The 20256-nt window shown below is 35.1% G+C and overlaps 1 protein-coding gene across 1 annotated transcript in view; it reads left to right on the top strand.

Moving 5' to 3' along the window:
• Window positions 1-20256, top strand: part of IMMP2L (inner mitochondrial membrane peptidase subunit 2) — a 403902-nt gene that overhangs the window by 263696 nt on the left and 119950 nt on the right. The window contains exon 4 of the mRNA XM_005519273.3: window positions 2089-2154. Coding sequence (XP_005519330.1) covers window positions 2089-2154 — 66 coding nt within the window. The remainder of the gene's footprint in view (window positions 1-2088; window positions 2155-20256) is intronic.

Genomic DNA, 20256 nt, shown 5'->3' with positions numbered 1-20256 from the left:
ACCTCAAATTTAGAGAGTTGTTTTTTCAAGGTCAGTAGAAATTTTTGCACAATGAAAGAAAATTAAAGGAGAGATCAGTAATTGCATTACCAATATATATATTCTATTCAAGTGGAAATGCCTGCTGGGAAGTTGCTGAGAACCTTACTTTGAAAGTTTGGTGTTAGAACAGAATTTTGAAAAAGCAAACATAATATTTGTTTTCATTCAATCATTATGTATTATCATTTCCATTGCTTAAATTTTACATGAAAATATTACAACCTGAGCTTAAATGAATTAAAAATTAAATAAATTAGCAGTAAAGTAACTTCAAAAAATATTTTAAATTTATAACAGCTTGTAATAAAGGTGTGTTGTCTTTTTATAGACGTAGGCTTTGGCTGAGAATAAGACATGGTCAATGCTCATATGAGTGCTTAATGAAGTAAGTGTTGCTTGCAAGGACCAGCATCAGAAAGTGCTGTGGATATTCCATATCTTTAAATGATATGAGTGTCTGAAACTTGATTAATTCTTCCCAAGATTGACATATTAAATATGATAAAACTGTGTGTTCTTACCTTAAGAAAGAACGTGAAATTCAAGGCTGAACTGGAATATACAGCAATTCAGGTAAAATTGATGCTAAATAAAATATTACTGTAAATTACATAATGATATGAAAATTTGAGTGATGGCTAGGGAATGAAAATATGGTCTTTATTCTTATTTAGTGTTCCTCATTGCTTGTTGGAAATAAGCTTTCCAGGCTTGGTAAACTGTAAAGGGAAGCTATTTTTTATTTTGAAATTCAAAATTAGTCTTCTTGAATTTGATTTCATTACTTTGAAAGAGAAATTTATTTCAAATGTATTGACATGCACACACAAGAAAAAATACTAAAACCCCAAACTAATTCTAAAATATTTGGAAATTTTTTTTGTATAATATTAAAAGAAAACCAAAAACCCATAGCTCTCAACCCATTTTTCTTTTTAACTATTGGAACTGGAAGTGAACCTCAAATGCCTTTAGTCATGCAGCCGTGTGGGCAAGCTTTTTGTCCAGACTTAGCTCAGCTTTGCTTTTTAAAGAAGTGTAATCTTAGCATGTTACCATTTGACCAGAGATGAGCTCAAAGATGGTTTTAGCCATGAAAACTGTAATACACATTTCTGTCAGTGGTGTGTCTAGCAGACTTGAAGCCTTAACAGTGAGAACCCAAGCATCAACAGAAAATAGAAACAGTTTGTTCCTTCCCTGACTTTTCTATGTACAAGCAGCAAATAAAAAGAATTTTTTAATAACGTGAAGATATTCTTCTAAGTTTGCATAGTTAGATAATTAAAAGTGAAGAGTAGAAGAAAAGAGTTAATGTATAAAGAAAAAGACAATTTGTGGTGCATATAATGTAAATATCTACATTGACCTGTCAAAGCTACAGTAGAATAACACTTTTAATAGTCTATCTAATAATATGTGTCCAGGAAGTTGGAATATTCAGGCTGAACATGCAAGTTCGTCTTTGTTTTCTCATACTATTATGTAATGTGTCATCAGAATCTACTCAATGAAAGATGCCATGGGAAAATAATTGAAAACAATGCATCCAGAAGCTGCAAATTTCAGAAAGTTTTGCAACTTTTATTTTTAAGCCTCCACAATTCCCTAGGCAAGCCTTACCTAAATTAGGGATAGATATTAACAGAACATAGGAAGATTTTTTTTTCTCCCAAATTGATTGAATGACAGAAATGTTTAACACATTTTCCCCACAAATTATGGGGAATTCAGGTTTTAATACATTAATCTATTTGCAAAGGTACCCTCCTCATTGGTAGTGGGATGCTTTACTTTTAATGTTGTGAAGTGTATTTTTCATAATAAAAGGCATGTTGGTTGTTGTGCTGTTTGTAAACAGATCATCACTTTTCAGTGGTGGTTTGCAATGACAGGGATTGCAGGAGCTTCACCATGGAGCAAAGTGATTGATGTTCACTCAAGGAGCAGATGCAATCTTCTAATGGCTTTCATAGTGTCTATTTCTTTCATTTTCCTAAAACAATGAGAATGTTACTGATTGTGTAACCTTATCCCCTGTCTCAGGTCTCCTAGAAATCCTGAACAGAAGATCATTAAACGAGTGATTGCTCTTGAAGGAGACATTATCAAGTAAGTATTTTAAGCCTTAGTTCTCAGAGTCTTTATTGGAATAGTGCAGCTTTTTAGTATATTTTAAATCAGTATCCTAGACAACGAGTACTTTCTAGCATTTTCTGTCTATTACTAACAAGGATGTCAGCGTTGTACCTGTCTCTTTTTTAATGAGAGGAGAAATGCTACACAAAACTATTCACTCTCTCGTGAAATGTACATGGGGACAAATAATGATTGTTTCTGAGGATACCTCTGCCACAAATCAGGGCAGGTAATTGTACAGCAGCTTCCAATGAGATTATAGGGCTGTGATTTTTAATTTAGAAACTCCAGCTGCTGTTTTGCACTGGGATGGGGAAGTAAAAGTAGGTGTTTTTTAGGCTTTTGTTTATTTATTTGTTTGTTTCAGGATCTCATGTTTGGTATTTTATTTAATTTAATTTTATTGTAATTTTTTTATTTTATTTTTGAGACAAAGAACCCTCACAGACTACTGTCTTCACTGGAGCGTGTACATATCTGTAGGGAATATGGTGCAACTGATTTTGAGTGAATTATTCTATCAGGAAAAAAAACATTGTAGCAAGAATAGACTCTAGAGTACTTTAAGACTTGGTTTACTCTGAGAGATAGAGCTTCCTACTGGGGCTGGATGGAAATAAATTACCATTAGATGTAAATAAAAAAGTTTTTGTGGAAACAGTATTATTTTGAAGAAAACTCTTGCTTGAAAAGGTTTCTCTTTCCCAGGTACAGAATCGAATATGCACGGAGGGTAAATCCCCAGTTTCCCATACAAGATGTGAATGACCCTGGGAGATCTCAGACTCCCAGGGTCTGTGACTCTATTCATTTAGACAATGATTCTTGCTCTGGCGTAGTGACTACTTAAGAAGTACTTGACAGGGTTTGAATTTGGTCTCAGTGGGCCCTAGTTAATAGTATGGGCACTGTGGAATATGTCTATGTATTTTTTTTTTCTCTTGCAGTCAGTACAATATTTTTTATTGAAAATTTCTGAATTATCTCAGTTTGAGAAATCAAAATAGATTCTTACCTCTCTGTTGAAGCAAAATATCTAAAATAACAGGCACAAAGAAGATAATTTGATGTCCAAAAACTGCAGACATCTACTGCTGAAACTAGCTATCACTTTCAAGAGCTAAAGATAGAGGAGTAGTGTGTGTACTGTATTTTGTTGACCTGTGTCCTTAAGAAGGTACTTATTTCTTGCTGCTATTGATATTATTTCTGTAATTCATTTAAGTGATAAGAATGTTATTCATGTTTCAGTATTCATTTCTGTGGCAATATCAGAAATATAAGGTAACTTCAAGGGTTACTTTACATTGTTCTATATTATTAACATATTTGCTGTAATTTTGGAAACTGAATGTTGATTTTGATAAAAAAAGGACATTTAATATCATAAATTCCAGCTTTAGGAAATTAACTATACTGTACATTCAAACTCCTTAAGAGTTGGAACTTTTTATTAACGTTTATTGGTGCTCCTGGCCAAATGGACAAAGGTGTGTGGCACAACTGTGTTCAGAATACTGATGAGCCTGCAGGTTAGTGAATCACTCATGGACACAGAAGACTTTACAATGATCCTCATTTGTGTGTGGTAAACCTGGTTAGATTATTGATAGAGGTACTGATAGAAATCTCAGTAATTCAGAAGTGCAATTCTTTATTTTTTTTTATTTGAAGATGAGACAGTTGTCCCAAGGCTTTTTGCTGTATGTCTTGGTTTTGGCTGGGATAGGTTTTTAATTTGCTTCCTATAGCTGGTACAGTGTTGTGTTTTTTTGCTTTAGAATGAGAATGATGTTGATAACAGAGTGATGCTTCAGTTTTTGCTGAGTAGTGCTTACCCTCAGTCAAGGACTTTCCAGTTTCCCATGCTTTGCCAGTGAGAAGATGCACAACAATCCAGGAAGGAGCATGGCCAGGACAGCTGAGCCAGACTGGCCAAAGGGATTTTCCATACCATGGAATGTCACAGTGTGTAAGCTGCAACACTCCCTGTCAGGGAGAGTTGGAGTGAGCAAGTGGCTGTGTGGCATTTTGTTTCCAGCTGCAGTTAAATCAGACAAACAGTACTGCCATGGGTTGAGATAAGAAGAGTGACAGGCAATATGATCTGTGATTCTGTAGTTGTGCTGAAAGAATTATCTTTATCTGATCCATTTGGAGGATGATTAGGGATAATACTAGAAAGCTGTGTTTTCTCATGTTATCAAAGTTAGCATTTTACTGTCTGTTACTGTTTGTTAATTACTGCAAGGGATGAAAGATTAAAAAGGCAGTGCCATCAGTGCCATAGGAAAGGTCCCTTATATTTTGACCTGAGTTCAGGAGTTGACTCCATGGCAAAAAAATCCTGTTTTTCAAATCTTAATTCTAAAAGTATTTAATGAAATGAAAATAGTGAAACTTTTAAAGTAACAATGACTTAGAGTTTTTGAGAAGGTGTGTAGGTGAAAAGTCTATATAATAGGTCCATTTTCACCTTTAATTTTCTATTTTTCAGGTAGACAGACATTATACTACATAATATTTTACCTTCTGAAATATGATTTGAGGCATTGCAAAATGCTACAAACTCACTGAAATAAAAATGCTGTCATTACAGTTTTCTGTTCCTGTTTCCAGTCGAGTTGCTAGTGCAGGTGAAGTGAGTTTGGTAGTATCTTGTAAATCACCAAAAGCGTATAGTACGTGCCACAAACCTGTAACAGATAATTTTATTTGGATAAGCTGGTACAACTTCCTCTTCAAAAGAATTCAAAGACTGGACAAAAAAAATCCCCAGTTAGTCCTTGTGAATGAGTATCTAGGTCAGCCTGTATACAGACAATATTGCAAAGTGTAGCTCTCATAGATCAGGATTTGTTTTGTTTTCCGTGGATTCACAGGAGAATTAACTTTAAGTAGAAAATCGGTTCCTGAAGGTTGTTTAAATGATAAGTCTTCCAAAGGAGGCCTTATTTTAAAAGTCAATATAATCTAATTTGTTAAAAATTAATGTTGGTATTATAAAACACTTGGAATAACTTGAAATTAAACTTATTAAAACTTATTAACTCATTTATCTTAAATGCATTACTGGTGATTCAAAAATCTATAGTAATCTTTCACAGATGAGTTATGGTATGTTTTCAGTAACAAAAATGAATGATGGCTTATGCAAAGGAAACCAAAATTGGTATTAAGCTAGTAAAATTTGAAATTAAGTCTATTCACTACCTTGCTGAACTAATTTGTTTTCCTCCTGTCTGTCACAGTTCCACAGGTCTGCAGGAGCTTGGTGTGCCAGTTATGCTTTTTTTCATCTATTTGTTTGCTTCTTAATACTGTACCTGAATTATGAATGATTAGTGAGCCTCTAGAAAAAGTAATTTTTTAAAAAAAGGTTATGTCCGGGAATATTGTTAAGCCCTTCAGGAGTTAGTGTTCTGAACTGAATGCTTCAGGAAAATGTGTGTTTACATGTTGCATCTTGCAAAATTGCTCTGAAGATGTGAAAAAGGAAATACTTGTTTCTCAAAGCATGACAATGCAGACATAGATAATTTTATTAAGCTGTAGGTCTAAACCAACTTTTCAGCAATAGCTTTTCAACTTTTATTACATGGTTTGTCATTAAGTTTAGAAACTATTGCCACAGAAAGTTAGGAAGGAAAGAAATAGAATGGGATTTGAAAAAAAGGTAAAGAATTAGTAGAAATAAAGCCCATACATCAGTAGCTATTAAATGCAGCAATCACTGTTATTAACTTTATGTACTCCTGTTGTCAAGTTCATGCAGGCTGTTATATTTCTTCCAATTAAAGATCCCATACTTCCTTAAATTATACTCAAAATCTGGTCATTCTGTCCACTGACTGAAGAACCTTCTCAGCTTCAAGCTGTCATTACTCCATGCAGATGTTTGGTTGCTTTTTTTATTCTCAGAGAATTGGTGTTGGTGGCATTGAATATCCTTTCAGTGTGAAAAAGATAGTAATTAAAGTGTTTTTATTGTTTTGGGTTTTTTTGTTTTACTGAATCTGATTACTGAATCAACTCAAATTTGTCAGATGTAATGGCTGCCTTTTTTTTCACTGAGGTCCAGGAATGATTTTCCAACAAAAGAGCTGTCTTCAGACAGAGACCGTACTGCTTTATAACAACTTGTGTTAGATTATACCAAAAAATCCATGCCTGCCTCTAGAAAGCAGAGGAGCCTTCAGAAAAACTCAAGACTTTTTCAGTGTCAGAGCACAAGAATGTCTCTGTACACAGCATCTTCAGGGCAGTCACCTGGCAGGAATTACATACAAATCTTTGCCATTTAATCACACAGAAGCAATTTTATGTTCACTAGTGCTAAGACTCCATTTGTTCCCTCTTTCCTCACTGCCCCCAGCACATAGGCCCCTGGTAACTATTCTGAGGTACTGCTTGCAATGGCTGATAGAATAGGAAAATGGATTATCAGTAAAACACATTAAAATCTAGGAATCTCAGTAGATGATGACACACAGAGTATGTTTATGGCTGTGTTCTATTCTCTTCTTCATCAAAGTCTGCTGTGTCTGTCTTTGGGTTGTGAATATAAATATGTGAGTGGTCAGATCCACATTGACAGGAGTGGGAGATCTGCAGAAATGAGAACAGGTTGTACTCTACAGAGACACAGCACCGTCCTCATAGATTACAAATTTTGCAGTATCTTTTATTTTGACTGTCATCTTCATATTGTTCTTAGTTCTTTATGTATCTAAAGGACATAGTAGCAGTCAAATTACCTTAGATGAAAACTCTTCATCCTCTAAAATATTCTTATTTTGTGCCCATGTGCACAGAATATATCTCACCAGTTTATATATCTCTGCAGTTTATTGGGCAGTACATACTGATGGGAATTCTTTTAGCCAATGAAAGTTTTCTTTTACATTCAGCTGTACTGCTTTGTTATGACCCTTTATAATTGATTGTATTCTTATAAGTCTCCTAAATAGAGTTTCCATTGATTTTTATTCCATTTCCTTATGCAGAGTCCTTGCATGACTGGACTCCATTTCTGTAAATGCAAATGATGGGAATGTATATTGGTGCAGTATCTTTAACCCAGAAAAACAAATTGAGAAATGCACGATGAAGATTTTCTGTATCCATAATGAATTTCAGAGGTTCTGTTGATCTTTAGGCACAGTAGTAAAGGTACAGAAAGCTGGATTTCTGAAATTTGACATTATGACCAGGCCTGTGATACACACAAGTGTTTTAGTGAAAGAAAAATACTGTGGCGTCGTAGACCACACACAGATTTCAGTGTGCATTTTGGGACAGAAAGACAAAAGTAATACATAACAAGTACAGCAAAGAGCCCTGTGCCCTCAAGCTCAGCATGGGCTGCAGTAGTTGCCCTGCCAGGAGATGTTGGCCCAATGGGACTTGTTTAGCCTGGAGAAGAGAAAGCTTTGGGGTGACCTAACAGAAAGCCCCCGGTACTCATGGGGAGGTTGGCAAGAAGGTGGATCTAGGCCTCAGGGTGCACTGGGCTTAGAAGTTCAGACCAGATAAACAAAAACTTTCTCTTTGAGGATGGTCAGGCAATGGGGTTACTGCCACAGGAGCTGTGGCCTCTGTCCTTGGAGCTGTGCGAAGCCTGACTGAATAAAGCCCTCAGTAGTGGACCTTGCAGCTCACTGTGGTTTTGGCAGGAGCTTGGACTGATGACCTCCTGATGAGCCCTGCAACCTGACATATCCTATGATTCTACAATAGCAAACACTAATTTTCAAACGTGTTACTTCACATTTAGATGAATGTTTTCTCTGTTAGAAGCTTAAACAAATGCAGTGTAGTCATCTCATTTACGACAGCATGTCTTAGATATTTTTCTTTAAAGAAACACATTTGATTTCTGTTTCACTGAAAGTTGATTTGCTGCCAAGACATCAGATGGTTAGAAAAGACATGCATACAAGTATAATCATCCCAATGGGAAGCTCAGTAGGTTGCCTTTATGAAGATTTTTAAAAAGTGAGCAGCAAGAGACTAAAATGCATTGATACTTTAAAAATCCAATAGTTAATAAAATGCCTTCATGTATTTCAGTTTTTAAAAATTACTTTGTTTTGCAACCTATGGATACAGATGTCATCAGTCATTTGAAATTTGGTCCTGAAATCCACATTTAGACATCAGAATAAAGGGTGAGTTTAGGAAAAATGCTCTTTTTTCTGAACAGTTTAGAACTGCATCTTCTTAGTGTTTAGATGTCTGCTTAAGCAGTTTGTGGATATAAGCTTAGCTTCATTTCAACTCTGGCGCTCATCTACGTGTACTGCATTAAAAGCTCACTGTGACAAGAACAAAGATGAGGGTAGGAAGAAGGAAAGAGTATTAAACCCATTTTATAGATGAGAAAGTCAGGATGAAAGATGTTGTTGTAGGCTTATGCTTATATAAGAAGCTTGTGGAACAGATATTAACTGAGCTCCCTGGGCTCCTCATCTCAGAAAATGAACAATAAGTTCATGTATTTGTCAGCACAGATTTTTCTAGGTGTACTGTAAGGCAAACAAGTTCAAAACCTGGAAATTCAGGCACTTTCCTCCTGTAAATTGAAACTAAAATTTTTATTAACTCAAGCAGTATTAGGACCAGACATATTCTTATGTTTGCAATTTGAGGAAAAACATGCTGAAACAAAACACTCTGCTCTGAATAATGTGAATAAATCTTACTGGTTATTTCATTTTAAAGCAGTGCAAAAGTCCTCTCTCTGTCTTGCTTCAATATATTTTGTGTGCTGAACTCAGCCAGTGACACTGTGAAAGTGTTGTATCCACATACCATAATGAGTAGAAAACCATCTTGTGAGATAGTCTGAGGTAGTTTTATTATCTGCATCATTACCTGCACCATTATTCTGGCTTTAGAGTCCCAAATGATGACTTTTTTGGGGTGTGTGTATGTGTATGTGTGGGGTTTGCAATCTGAATTTCTTTGTCTCCTTTGACAAAAGATTTAAGCAGACTTTCTGTTCATTTCAAATTGAGTAATGGTCAGGTAACTGCAAATGACTGAAGAGGTGGTTTTTAAAAGGTACTGCTTTTCTTGATCCCCTTCCATTTACACACACACACACGCACGCACACACACACACACACACACACACACACACACACACACACACACACACACACACACACACACACACACACACACACACACACACACACACACACACACACACACACGCACGCACACACACACACACACACACACACACACACTCCCCCTCTTCCCTCCTGCCCTCCATCCCCCAGAACTGGACATACTACCTGCTCATGTGATTGATTTAAGCTGGTCTACTCCAGTCTATAGATAAAATTAATTTCCATCTCCACACATGTGCAGGAAAACAACAGCAGCTGCATCACTTTTGATGCTGTACATAAAAAAAAAAAAAAGCAAAGCTTGCCTCCGGTGTTCTTCCTAAATGCTCATATTTCCAATGCTTTTCACCTGGGCTCCCTTTTGGGACTGCTAAAAGCAGCTTAAGTGAACACCATGTACTTGTCATTGCAATGAGCTGACAGGAACCACATGTCTGCTTACCAACTCCAGCTGAAGCACAGTAACTTCTTAAAATGCACCGACACTGCCTTTTGGGATCATCTCAACAGACTCTCAGAGGATCCGAGCCTCAGCTGGTATGGTGATTTTCAGCTCTGTTAATGTGAAGAGAAATAGGCCAATTTAGTCTAAATGAAAATCTGGTTAAAACTCTTTTTTAAGGATAAGAGTATGTGTAAAGAAAACATTTTTTTGGGGGGGATTAGACTATATGTAAAGAATACAAAAAATATCATCTCTTCAAAGTTGATATTATGCATTTCATATTTTTCCATTGACTGAAGAAATGAATAAACAATTCTACACAGAATGAGCTGATGATGCTTTAGCTGTCTATTACTTTTTTTTTTAACTTGGAAAAATAGTGTGAACTTTCCCATTTGTTTGCTTCATTTCTTCATGAGATTTATAGCCTGACAGTTTTTTAATGCTCCTGCCTATTTTACTGCACTTTTTGTCAGCCATATGAAATAATTTGCCATGTTTTAATTTGAAAATTTTGACATAGTGTTTTTTGTTATGGAAAATTTACAAATATATGCTGGCAGATATATTAATTGTAAATAGTTAATTTAAAAAGATTGCCTCTATAGTTTTGTGCTGCAAACTGATCTGATGTCCTGAATAGTTCATAACAGCAGAACTAATAAGGTTTTGAAATTGATCACCCCAGTGGTTATGAGATTCAAATGAGAACAGGAGGGAAAATTACTATTATCTTTTAAAATTATTATAGAACTGACTATTGTTGACATTCTGCTTCTCTGGAGTAAATTGTGTGATGAAACTGTAGTGTGTTTTGGGTATAATGGGTGACAAGTCATTAAGTAGATTCTCCAGCATCCATGTGCAGGAAGACAAGAAATATTTTTTGCTTTACTGTAGTCTGTAGGCAATGATTGCACAGTTTCTGTTCACTGACCATTGTGCCATGGGGTTTTTAATATGCAGCCAAAAAAAGGTTATGATCTGTATGTCATGCATTTCTAGAACTTCAGATAGATCCCAGCTAGCATGTCTAATGGCTATGTTTCAATTTTTTGTATGTATAACAAAATTAATATTTAATCATTTATAATAGCATCAATGGGAGGAAGTGATAAATGCTGAAAAAGACTGTGATAGGATTTGCTGTAGTTGAAAACCAAAGTAGAGTCACCTGCTAGTAGAAGTGGGAGTCTAATAAGTGATTGACCTATAAAAGAGATAAAATAGAATAATGGATGAGGAATTCACTGAACTGGCTAGAAAGAGGTATATGCCAAAAAAAATGAAAGGTGAGTTTCAGAGGATTTAGGAGAACTGACTTGTTGATTGGCTAAATTAATCACAATCCAACTGCTTGTGCAAAACCCCCAAAATTGCTTATGTGCAGCATGATGGAAATAGAGGGCACATATAATTAAAAGGACTGGTATTGTGAGTATACTCAGGAGCACATCTTGTCATACTTCTGATATAATATATGTAGATATGATCATATTTAAAATAAGGATTTAGGCTTATGGTAATAAAAGTCATTGTACTGTGTCTAAAACTTATGCAGTAGTTAAAACTTTAATTAAACAGGTTTTCCAGAATGGGGAATAGAGACTGAGTTCATAAACCAGACAGATATGCTTTGTAAATGAAGAAGAGAGCTAATTAAGCCAAGCATAGCAGCATAATATTAATTTTTAAAAACACTTCAAGTATATTTGTAGTAAATCTTGCCACAGCTACTGCATATTTCCTAATGAATTATTCTACAGTTTAGATTCATTGTCTATGCTGCCAATACTCCATGGCCAGGTAAAAAAATTGTATCCTTAGGCATTATGCTAATGTTTATTTCAGCACAATTAACTCTTTGAGCAGTATTTGTGGAAATGTCAAAAATGACATAAGGAATTTTTAAGCACCAGATTATTTTTCATCCCTGTAAGTTTTATTCAGCTGATGTTAATTCTAGTTTCTTTGCTGAGGAGATGGAGGTGAATATGGAGTCCTTGCTGGTCTCTACCAAGAGCTCTGTCACATGGGATAGAAGAGGCCTCGGTTGTTATATGTATGGCAGCCAATTAAAAGAGTTAGTGAACTGCTTAATTTCCTTCCATATGAAAAGGTATCCAACTCTGTTTTTACATTGTCAGATAGTAAAGTCAAAAACACTTGCTGATGTTTGGCTGCAGTGTTTGTTTGTCTTTGTTTCTATTTGTCTACAAACTATTTGTCTACAAACCTTGAACATTTTGAATTATTTGAGACATGTAATAAACCTGTTATGTTATTAATTCTTTGGTTGAGTTTCTGTATTTCTTTAAAGGAAGCTTTAGTTTCCTGGTGGATTACAGAGAGGTCCTTAATTTTGTCTTCTTCTGCTGGGAAATACTGATTTTTTAACAGCTTTTTTAACTTTAGATATGCTCTTTTGAGATCTCTACCACATAGAATATGAAAATTTGGGTTAGTATTTGAAGCAGTAACAAATGCCTGAGGACTTTTTAACCAAATTGTTTCCCTCTGTCAATTCAAATACTCTAAATACTCTTTTATTTTATTTTTTTTTTCCCCTAGAGGATATTAGAGCTATAGTTAATATTGAATTTTTCATAATTACTTTCCTTCTTTCTGGGCCACATAGACTTAAACTGTTTCACCATTTTAATTATTATCCCTTTTACATCCTTATCCCTTTTAGCACTGTTCATGTTTGAGAATACCCAAATATGGTCAAAAATAGCAGACATATCAGGAGTGCTTCATATATATCTACTGAGTTTTGTAGAAAGTTTCTTAAAATCTGAAGTATTCTCTGTGTTTCTGAGTATTCTCTGTCTGTTGAGCCAACAGGCTTTCCTGGGAGCTCAGTGATGGTATGTACAGTCTTAATCAAGAAAACCCAAATTTTTATAGAAAACAAAATTTAAAAATATTTTTAGAAACAGCATGTGACTGAAAGAAAAGAGGAAAGCTATACACAACTGACTGGAAAGGAAGAAACTGGAATATCACCAGGCAAAATTCTCCTTCCCATCATATTCTGCAGCACCACAGATATTCCCTTGAACACTTCCCACCATGATTATTTGCTTAAAGCAGGATCAGCTTGGTGTCCCAGCTGGCTTCCTTTATGTGCTGGTGCTGAAGTTTCTGACTGCAGCAACTGGTCAGGTACAGATGTTGCACTCATTTAATTGTTTGTGAAGTTCTGTGCATGTATATTTCCAGAATTTTTTTATGGGTTATTTAAATGATAATTGTCTACTAATGTGACCTACTGAGCTCTACATATTCCTGACCATAAAGTTAAAAATGTCAAGTTAGAAAGTAAAAGCTGAAAGAAGGGTGGGAGGAGAAAGAATGAGTTAAAAATCAGTCATAATCCATTCCTGTGAGAAGCTCCACATCAGAGACCTATCAAAGTTTTGCAGTTCAATGACATGATGCCATGAGGACAAGAACATTTGGGAGTAAGAGGTAAAAGTATTGCCACAGCAGCCTTGGGATATGTCAGTGCAAGACAACAAAGCCAAAAGCAGACTTCAGTGCTCCAAATGAAATGTTACAGGTCTGTAAAGGGAAAGCCCCTAGTGTTACAAACCTTAAAGCACAGGGCGACATCCTCACCTTTCATTTCTCTGTGGATAATGGGATTTTTTTTACGATTCTGAAGAACAAGAAAAATCAGACCATTTGTAGATAATTTGAGACTTGTTATTTAATGTAGACACTTAAAAATTCTACTTGGACAGAACTAATAATTTACTGTAGAAATATCTGCATCAGCAGTTAATCAGCTAATGCAGTGCAGTGTAGTGTAACTCATCCTATGATTCCCCTCCTTTTCTTTTAATTTTTAGGGAATGTGTAGGAAATTATTTTTCTGTTCTGCCTGCCCTGTCATACTCATGTATCACCCTTGTATCTCTGTAGCAGAGCTAAAGTCAGTGTGTAAAACCCTTTGCAGAGGTAATTGAGTTCTGTTCCTTTGTATCCTTTGATGTAAAAACAGAGTTTAGAAGTGTTAGAAATATTTGCAAATTTCTTTACGCCGTCACTTGATGCACAGGCAAATAATTAAAAATTAAAATGAAAAATAATTTTGAACATGCCAAGGTACATTGGGCATCTACTTTTTGACCCAGAGTTGTCTTTTACAAGATTTTTTGGCAAGTTTCACCCTTTAATAGCTCAATTTTGCTCTGCTGTACTTAACTGTTAGATGCTGACTTACTGCCAGAAGAAGGGCAAGAGATTAGTTTATGTTGATGAAGGATGTTTTTTCCATAATCTCTTAGTGATTGCCTCTTTAGGTGTCTTTTCTGCTATGACCACTTTCCATGTTGTATATTCAGTGATAAAAGATCATGCAATTCATATTTGAAATTGTTGCATCAAAGGTATTCTATAATTAACTGTTGAAAATTGAGTGATGAATTTAATAAGACTTTTGGTACTACTGTTAATTTCCAGAGGAAAACTCTTGAGTTTCACAGGCTTAATGGGTGGGATTCAGTTGCTTTAGACATACCTGTCTAGTGCCATTTTAGATGTCCTAGTTATCCTGTCTGGTTTTATAAGCTACAGTTTCAGAAAGGCACAATTCTCCTGAACATTGTGTTATAGCTGCCCTTGTCATGAGGATGTCTCAGCAGACTACCTAAAATAGCACCAGTCATTTATGTGTAGGCATACGAGTCACTCTTCATAACAAATTAGATGGTTCATGAAAAGCAATTAAAAATATCATGTTGAAGTTTTGGCAAATGCTCAGCAGCCTCTTGGGCTTAAATCTTTGACTCATTTACAATTATGAAAATTGTTGTTTGAATTTTCTTACATGTACATAAAGTTAGCGTAGGGATGGTGGGTCCATTTGTGGTGTAAGTAGACACCTTTTACAGAAATGAATGAAAAGTACTCAACTGACCCATTCTTTGTCTCCCAAGTATACACGCTGGTTGATTTTTGAAGGATGATCAATAATTGAAGAGTATCCGTGATGTTCAGGTGTGTGACAAGCTTCCAGTGTGATTTTCTTGTAGTCATTATTGAGCGTGTGATTACTGGGACAGCTGCTTTATTCTGGAGAAAGAATTTTGACTATGTTGTATTACTGTGACAGCCTACCGTAATTTATATTTATAATACAGTAATTTATAATCCTAAATTTATGAACAAGCCCTTCTAAATATTTCATATAATATTCTTGGATTTTCCATCTGAATACAGAGTAGACATATATACATATGTCTAGTCATATATTTTATGAATATGTATATGTGATGTATACATGAATGAGGAAAAGGCCTGCCAAATTTGTTGGGAATTAAAAGGTATGTGATAGGTCTGCTGAAAAGAGACCTGAAAAACAGATTGAAATGAATCATGATTCAGCTTTTCAAACCTTGTTTCTGTGTTGTTACTTCACAGACAACTGAAACTTTCAGTCTAAATAGAATTTAAATATATAATATATGCTTAAACACCCTGTCTTTAATTATGAGAAATTCAAAATATCCTTACTCACTGGAGACAAATTCTTCTTAGAATAAATAGAAGCAGATTGGAGGAATAAACCTCATGTCTCTTATAGCAAGGAAAGATTGTTAAGCTGGTGTTCTCAAGTACCTGAAATGCTCTGGCAGTGACAGTGGTTGGCAATAAATGTAAATTTGAAAACAAATAAAATTGCTTTCCCTATTGTTGGGCTTTGCTTACTAAAGTATGCCTTGAACAGATATCTCTGAAAACAGGATTTACATCCCTGTAGATCTGCAGAGAGAATGAAATGTTTCACTTATTCTGAAAATGAGAAACCTACCAGAAATTACCCCTTAAATTCAGATTAGATTGAACATAGTTATTTTATTTTTAAATTTTACTTGAGTTTTAAAGTACTGCAGAGATACAAGTGTGATTTGCTACAATAGTTATTTCTGATGTCAGACATGTAAACATCATCAATTGTGATCACCCTGCAAGGTTCTGTGCAGAGAGATTGCAGGATAGGTGAGCAGTTGAGAGAAAATCAGAATCATTAGTCATGTTTATTCCCTGTCAGCTTTTCAGATACTGTAATTAAGTTAGGGCTAAAGATCTTACGGAATGGAGTTTGTAGTCCCCAGTGGAAGATGCATTACAGGGTGAGTCTCAAATTACAAACTAAAATCTGTGATTCAAATTAGAGTTTCACAAAAGAAATCTTGTTTACAAAAGAATGGAGTTCTAGTTTCATATAGATGTGTCACCACTCTATCTCAGCCATGTTCTGATCATACCTGTCTTGGGATATCTAAAATAAAATGAGTCTCATCAGATTTCTGACCAAATCACCATCAGGTACTTTTAATGTTGTTTTAAAAGTTTCTGTAAACCTTGACTACGTAAGTCTCCAAGCCATATTCACATCAGCATAATATCAAAATCCCATTAAGTATCACATTATTTGCTACAGCAGATCAAGTCCCCGGGTAAATTTAAAACCAGATGATTTCAGACACACAAAATCCAGTTAGGAGCTGCTTTATCATGAAACTGGGTCTGGCTGTTCTGCAGCACAGACGTTCAGACTGTCAAAAGGAAAAAGGCAAGCCATGAACAAAAGTTAACAAAGCCAAATGTATATAGCAGGAAAGTATTTTTAAGCTGCAGTATTTAATGAGCATTAAATTTAATGAGCTAGTGAGAATTCCTAAGAACACTGGGTGATGGAAAATTAATAGTTTTGTGTTTTTCAGTTTTCTCCAAGCTTGTTTAGTTGTTAACAATCATGGTGATTTTTAATGAAAACATAATGTTGTTTATTTATTTATTTAAAATATTCAGTGGATTTCTGATCACTGGATCAGAATTGGTTATAACAAGTACTCTGACCTACAAAGTTATGAAAGCAAATAAGCTGTCTAGTTTTGCAAGAGAGTTTCTCCTCATTTCAGCAACGGAAGAAATAATTAATTCCTTTGTTACTACATCCAGTCACTACCATCTAAGCGAAAAAACTGTGTAGCTGTTGTCTGAGTCCCGTTGCAATCACAGATTCATCTCTGCTCCAGGAACAGTGCTTGTCATTTTGTCCTTGTGAAAATGGAAAAGCTCAACAACGATGACAGTACGAGGAACTGTAAACCTGACACATTTCCACAACTCGCTAAAAATGATAGGAGCAGATGTCATTTTTTCTTTGCACATCTCTGGAAGAGACTCTGGAGGTCTGTCACAGTGTGGAACATCTCCACAACCACTGTGTTACAACTCTTGGGCAGTGCCTGTAGCAGAAGCAATAGCAAATTTTCTCTGGAGTCTTGGAAACATTGATTTATATAGATACTATGAAATAGTAGTTCCAGGATTTTTATGTTACTGGATATATGAGTGTATAATATACAGTTAATCTGGCTGTAAGTAAATCTAATAAATCCAAGTCTAACCCTAATCCTTCTGTTTTATGTGGCCATTGTTTTAAAAAAATGTGAAGCATTAATCTTGGAAAAACTAAAATCTGAAAAAATTGCAAATCTGCAAATACATCAGAGATTTTTTCCTGGTATAATAGTCAAGTTATTTTTTACATGACTTATCTGCTTTATTACAGTGAAACTACACAAAAATAAATTAAAGCAGAGAGTTCTAAAATTTCTAGCCAGTAAAAAGTCTGTGTTAAGTAGCTAATTTGTGTTTGTTTCAGTTCTTTTAGAGCTATTGTCTAAAAAAAATATACAGATGCAAGATTGTGCTCTGGCAGATTTGATGCCCAAACTAGGGGATTTGTCAGTTAGATGATGAATATATGGCACTATATCAATATAAGCTACAACTTGCTTTCCCTTGCAATCCATATCTGTTATCAGTAAATCCTCTTAGAATTGGAGGTGCTAAATTCAATGTAATACCTATGTATTCAAAACAAAATTTATTAAATTTGGTATTCAAAATTAAATAGTATCTGCCAATACAAAAAATAAGAATATAATTTTTTTTCCCCAGTCAGTAACATAGAATACAGCAAACTTTTTGTCCATGGAACTTCCATAAAAAAATTATCAGTCAAAGAATTCAGCTTCTATTCAACAAATAAATAAATAAATAAAAATTCATACTAGACCATGTCTTTCCTATACTGATGCATCACTATAGGCAGCCTGATGGAGGTAATAAGGTAGTTTGTCATGTGCTTTTTACTTGAAAAGCAGCATCATTCTTGTCATCACATTTATCATGAAAATTGCAAGGTGTGAGATATTTGCTAGGAAATGTTATAAACAAGATTAGAGTGGGGGGAATTTCTGCACCATAAAGTGAATGAAAAGCAAGAATATGCTTGCTTTACAGAAGCTAAATTTAATTACTTAACAGAAACATAATTTTAGGACATAGTAGATAATTATTCTGTTCAGTATGGAAATGGAGAAGCCTCAACAGCAACTGCAGGTTGATTTTTGAGTGAATCCAAATGTTGCACACAGCGTGGGTAGATGAGGGAATGCTGAAGGAATAGGAACATTCAGAAAATAAAAGATTGATAGAGGAGACCTAAAAAAAAATTCAATATATAAAAGTTTGTTACATGATTGATATGATTAAGTACTCCCCATAGCTTTAGAAAACATTTTTCTTTTTACAGTAACAGAATTACTGTTTGGCTTAAAGTGTTAAGAGCTATCCTTTAAATATTATGTATAATTTTATAACAAAAGGATTTTTATGTCTTAGATATTGTTTTATGCAGAAATTTGATGAATTCCTATCACTAGAAGGATTTAATTCCAGGTTAAACTAGCTTTTGAAGAGATGGTTAAATTTCCTTAGACTTTTGTTTGAATTAAGTTTAAATGTCCATAGCATGGACACTCAGTGTGAAGGGATTGGTCCCATCCTGTCATTTTGGGGTGAGAAAGCAAAGGTGAATGTATTTCTTGTGTCAGTATTTTCAAGATTATTTGACCTAAATTTTTTTCACTAGAAGGAAACCCACGACTGCATTAGAATCATCAGAGGTCTGGAAGTTATTTGTATTGAGTTAGAAAAGTAATGGTGTCTAATGTAGATAGCATTTATTGACCATGATGCACCCTTTGTCTTTGCTTCTGTGTAGCTCACGCTGTGTCTCCTTTCTAACCTCTATGCTTGTTCTTGTCTTTCCTCGGGAAGAAGGGAAGGAGAAAATAGGATGTGCCTGTGGGCCTTGTACAAACATAGGACCAGGGTTGATCTGGAAAGGCAGGAAGTACCCCTGAACTCTACAGCTTAGTGCTAGGTTGAGTGTCTTAATTTTTGATAGACTAAAGGGCTACTTAAAAGCCAAGAACTTAAAATGCCGTGCACCACAGAGGAAACAGAGCTGGATCAGTTATAGACTCCCATAGTAAGACAATAAAATGAAAATGGAATGTATAAGGTAATTTCCTTCCACAATCACAGCTTTTCAAATTGGCATGGTTTTAAAGAAATTGTCATCCATTTTCAGTGATTATAGCAGGCAAGGCAGGGAGACCCAATTGAAGAGGGTCTAAATCTAAACTTGGGAAGCATGTTACTAACTTTAACTCCAGTTTCCCCTTTTCTTTTGTCCTCAAAACATACGGAGATTTTGTTGTATGAAAGAATATATAGGTACACAGACATTTATTCAGAGTGTAAAGATAAAATATATAATATGCATTATTATTAGATGTGCTTTTATAGATATGTGATTATATATATATAAAATTTTATGTTTATATCGTGTTCCCAGTTACTTGGTGGTGCCTGTAGCTAGAAGAGCAGGGTTCTTTACTGCCATCACTGCTGTTTTAAAGAACTCAAAAGGAATCCAGTCTCACTGCAGACAAGGATGCAGCAACTACTGCAGTCAAAATTATGAGACAGAATGGAATTAAAGTCTGTTGCAGACATTAAGTTTTATCTTACTACCTGGGAGGATGAGGGAGCACAGCTATTTAGAAGACTTTTGGTGGTTTTACATGCATATATGAAAAGCACTTCTCTGGAGAAGACAGAGAAGAGAAAAAAATAAGCTATTTGGATATTTTCTGTACATGCTGCTGTCTTACTTTCCCTGTTTCCCTAGAGATTTTTTGTGCCAGTTGTCTCTTTTGGCACTGACCTTCTTTTTCCTTAGTCCTGGATGCTATTGGAGGAGGTCTAATTCCTTTTGGACAAAAATTACTGTAATAAGTAATAGTGTTAAGGGGAAAAGGCTCATTGTGCCTTTTGAATAAAAGGTCTGGTTAAGCATGCTTTTCCACCATGTCTCTTTATGTAGTAGCATCCTTTCTTTTGTACTGCTAGTAACTTCTAGCACTCTATCCTGCTGTTTTTTACACCACTTTTAAAAGAGACAATGACAAACCATTGGAAGACAACTGTATTTCAAGATTATGCCATCATTAAAGCTTTCATTAAATAAAACACCAACATTTCCAAAATTCTATAAATGTGCATGAATCTTCTCTCTACTCTGTAAGTTTTTATGCAAACACAGTGATTTCCATT

This window comes from Pseudopodoces humilis, chromosome 5 (assembly GCF_049639895.1).
Source record: "Pseudopodoces humilis isolate 2021_Gansu_Grassland_sample_001 chromosome 5, ASM4963989v1, whole genome shotgun sequence".
NCBI lineage: Eukaryota > Metazoa > Chordata > Aves > Passeriformes > Paridae > Pseudopodoces > Pseudopodoces humilis.
This window is presented reverse-complemented; position numbering and strand designations above follow the sequence as displayed.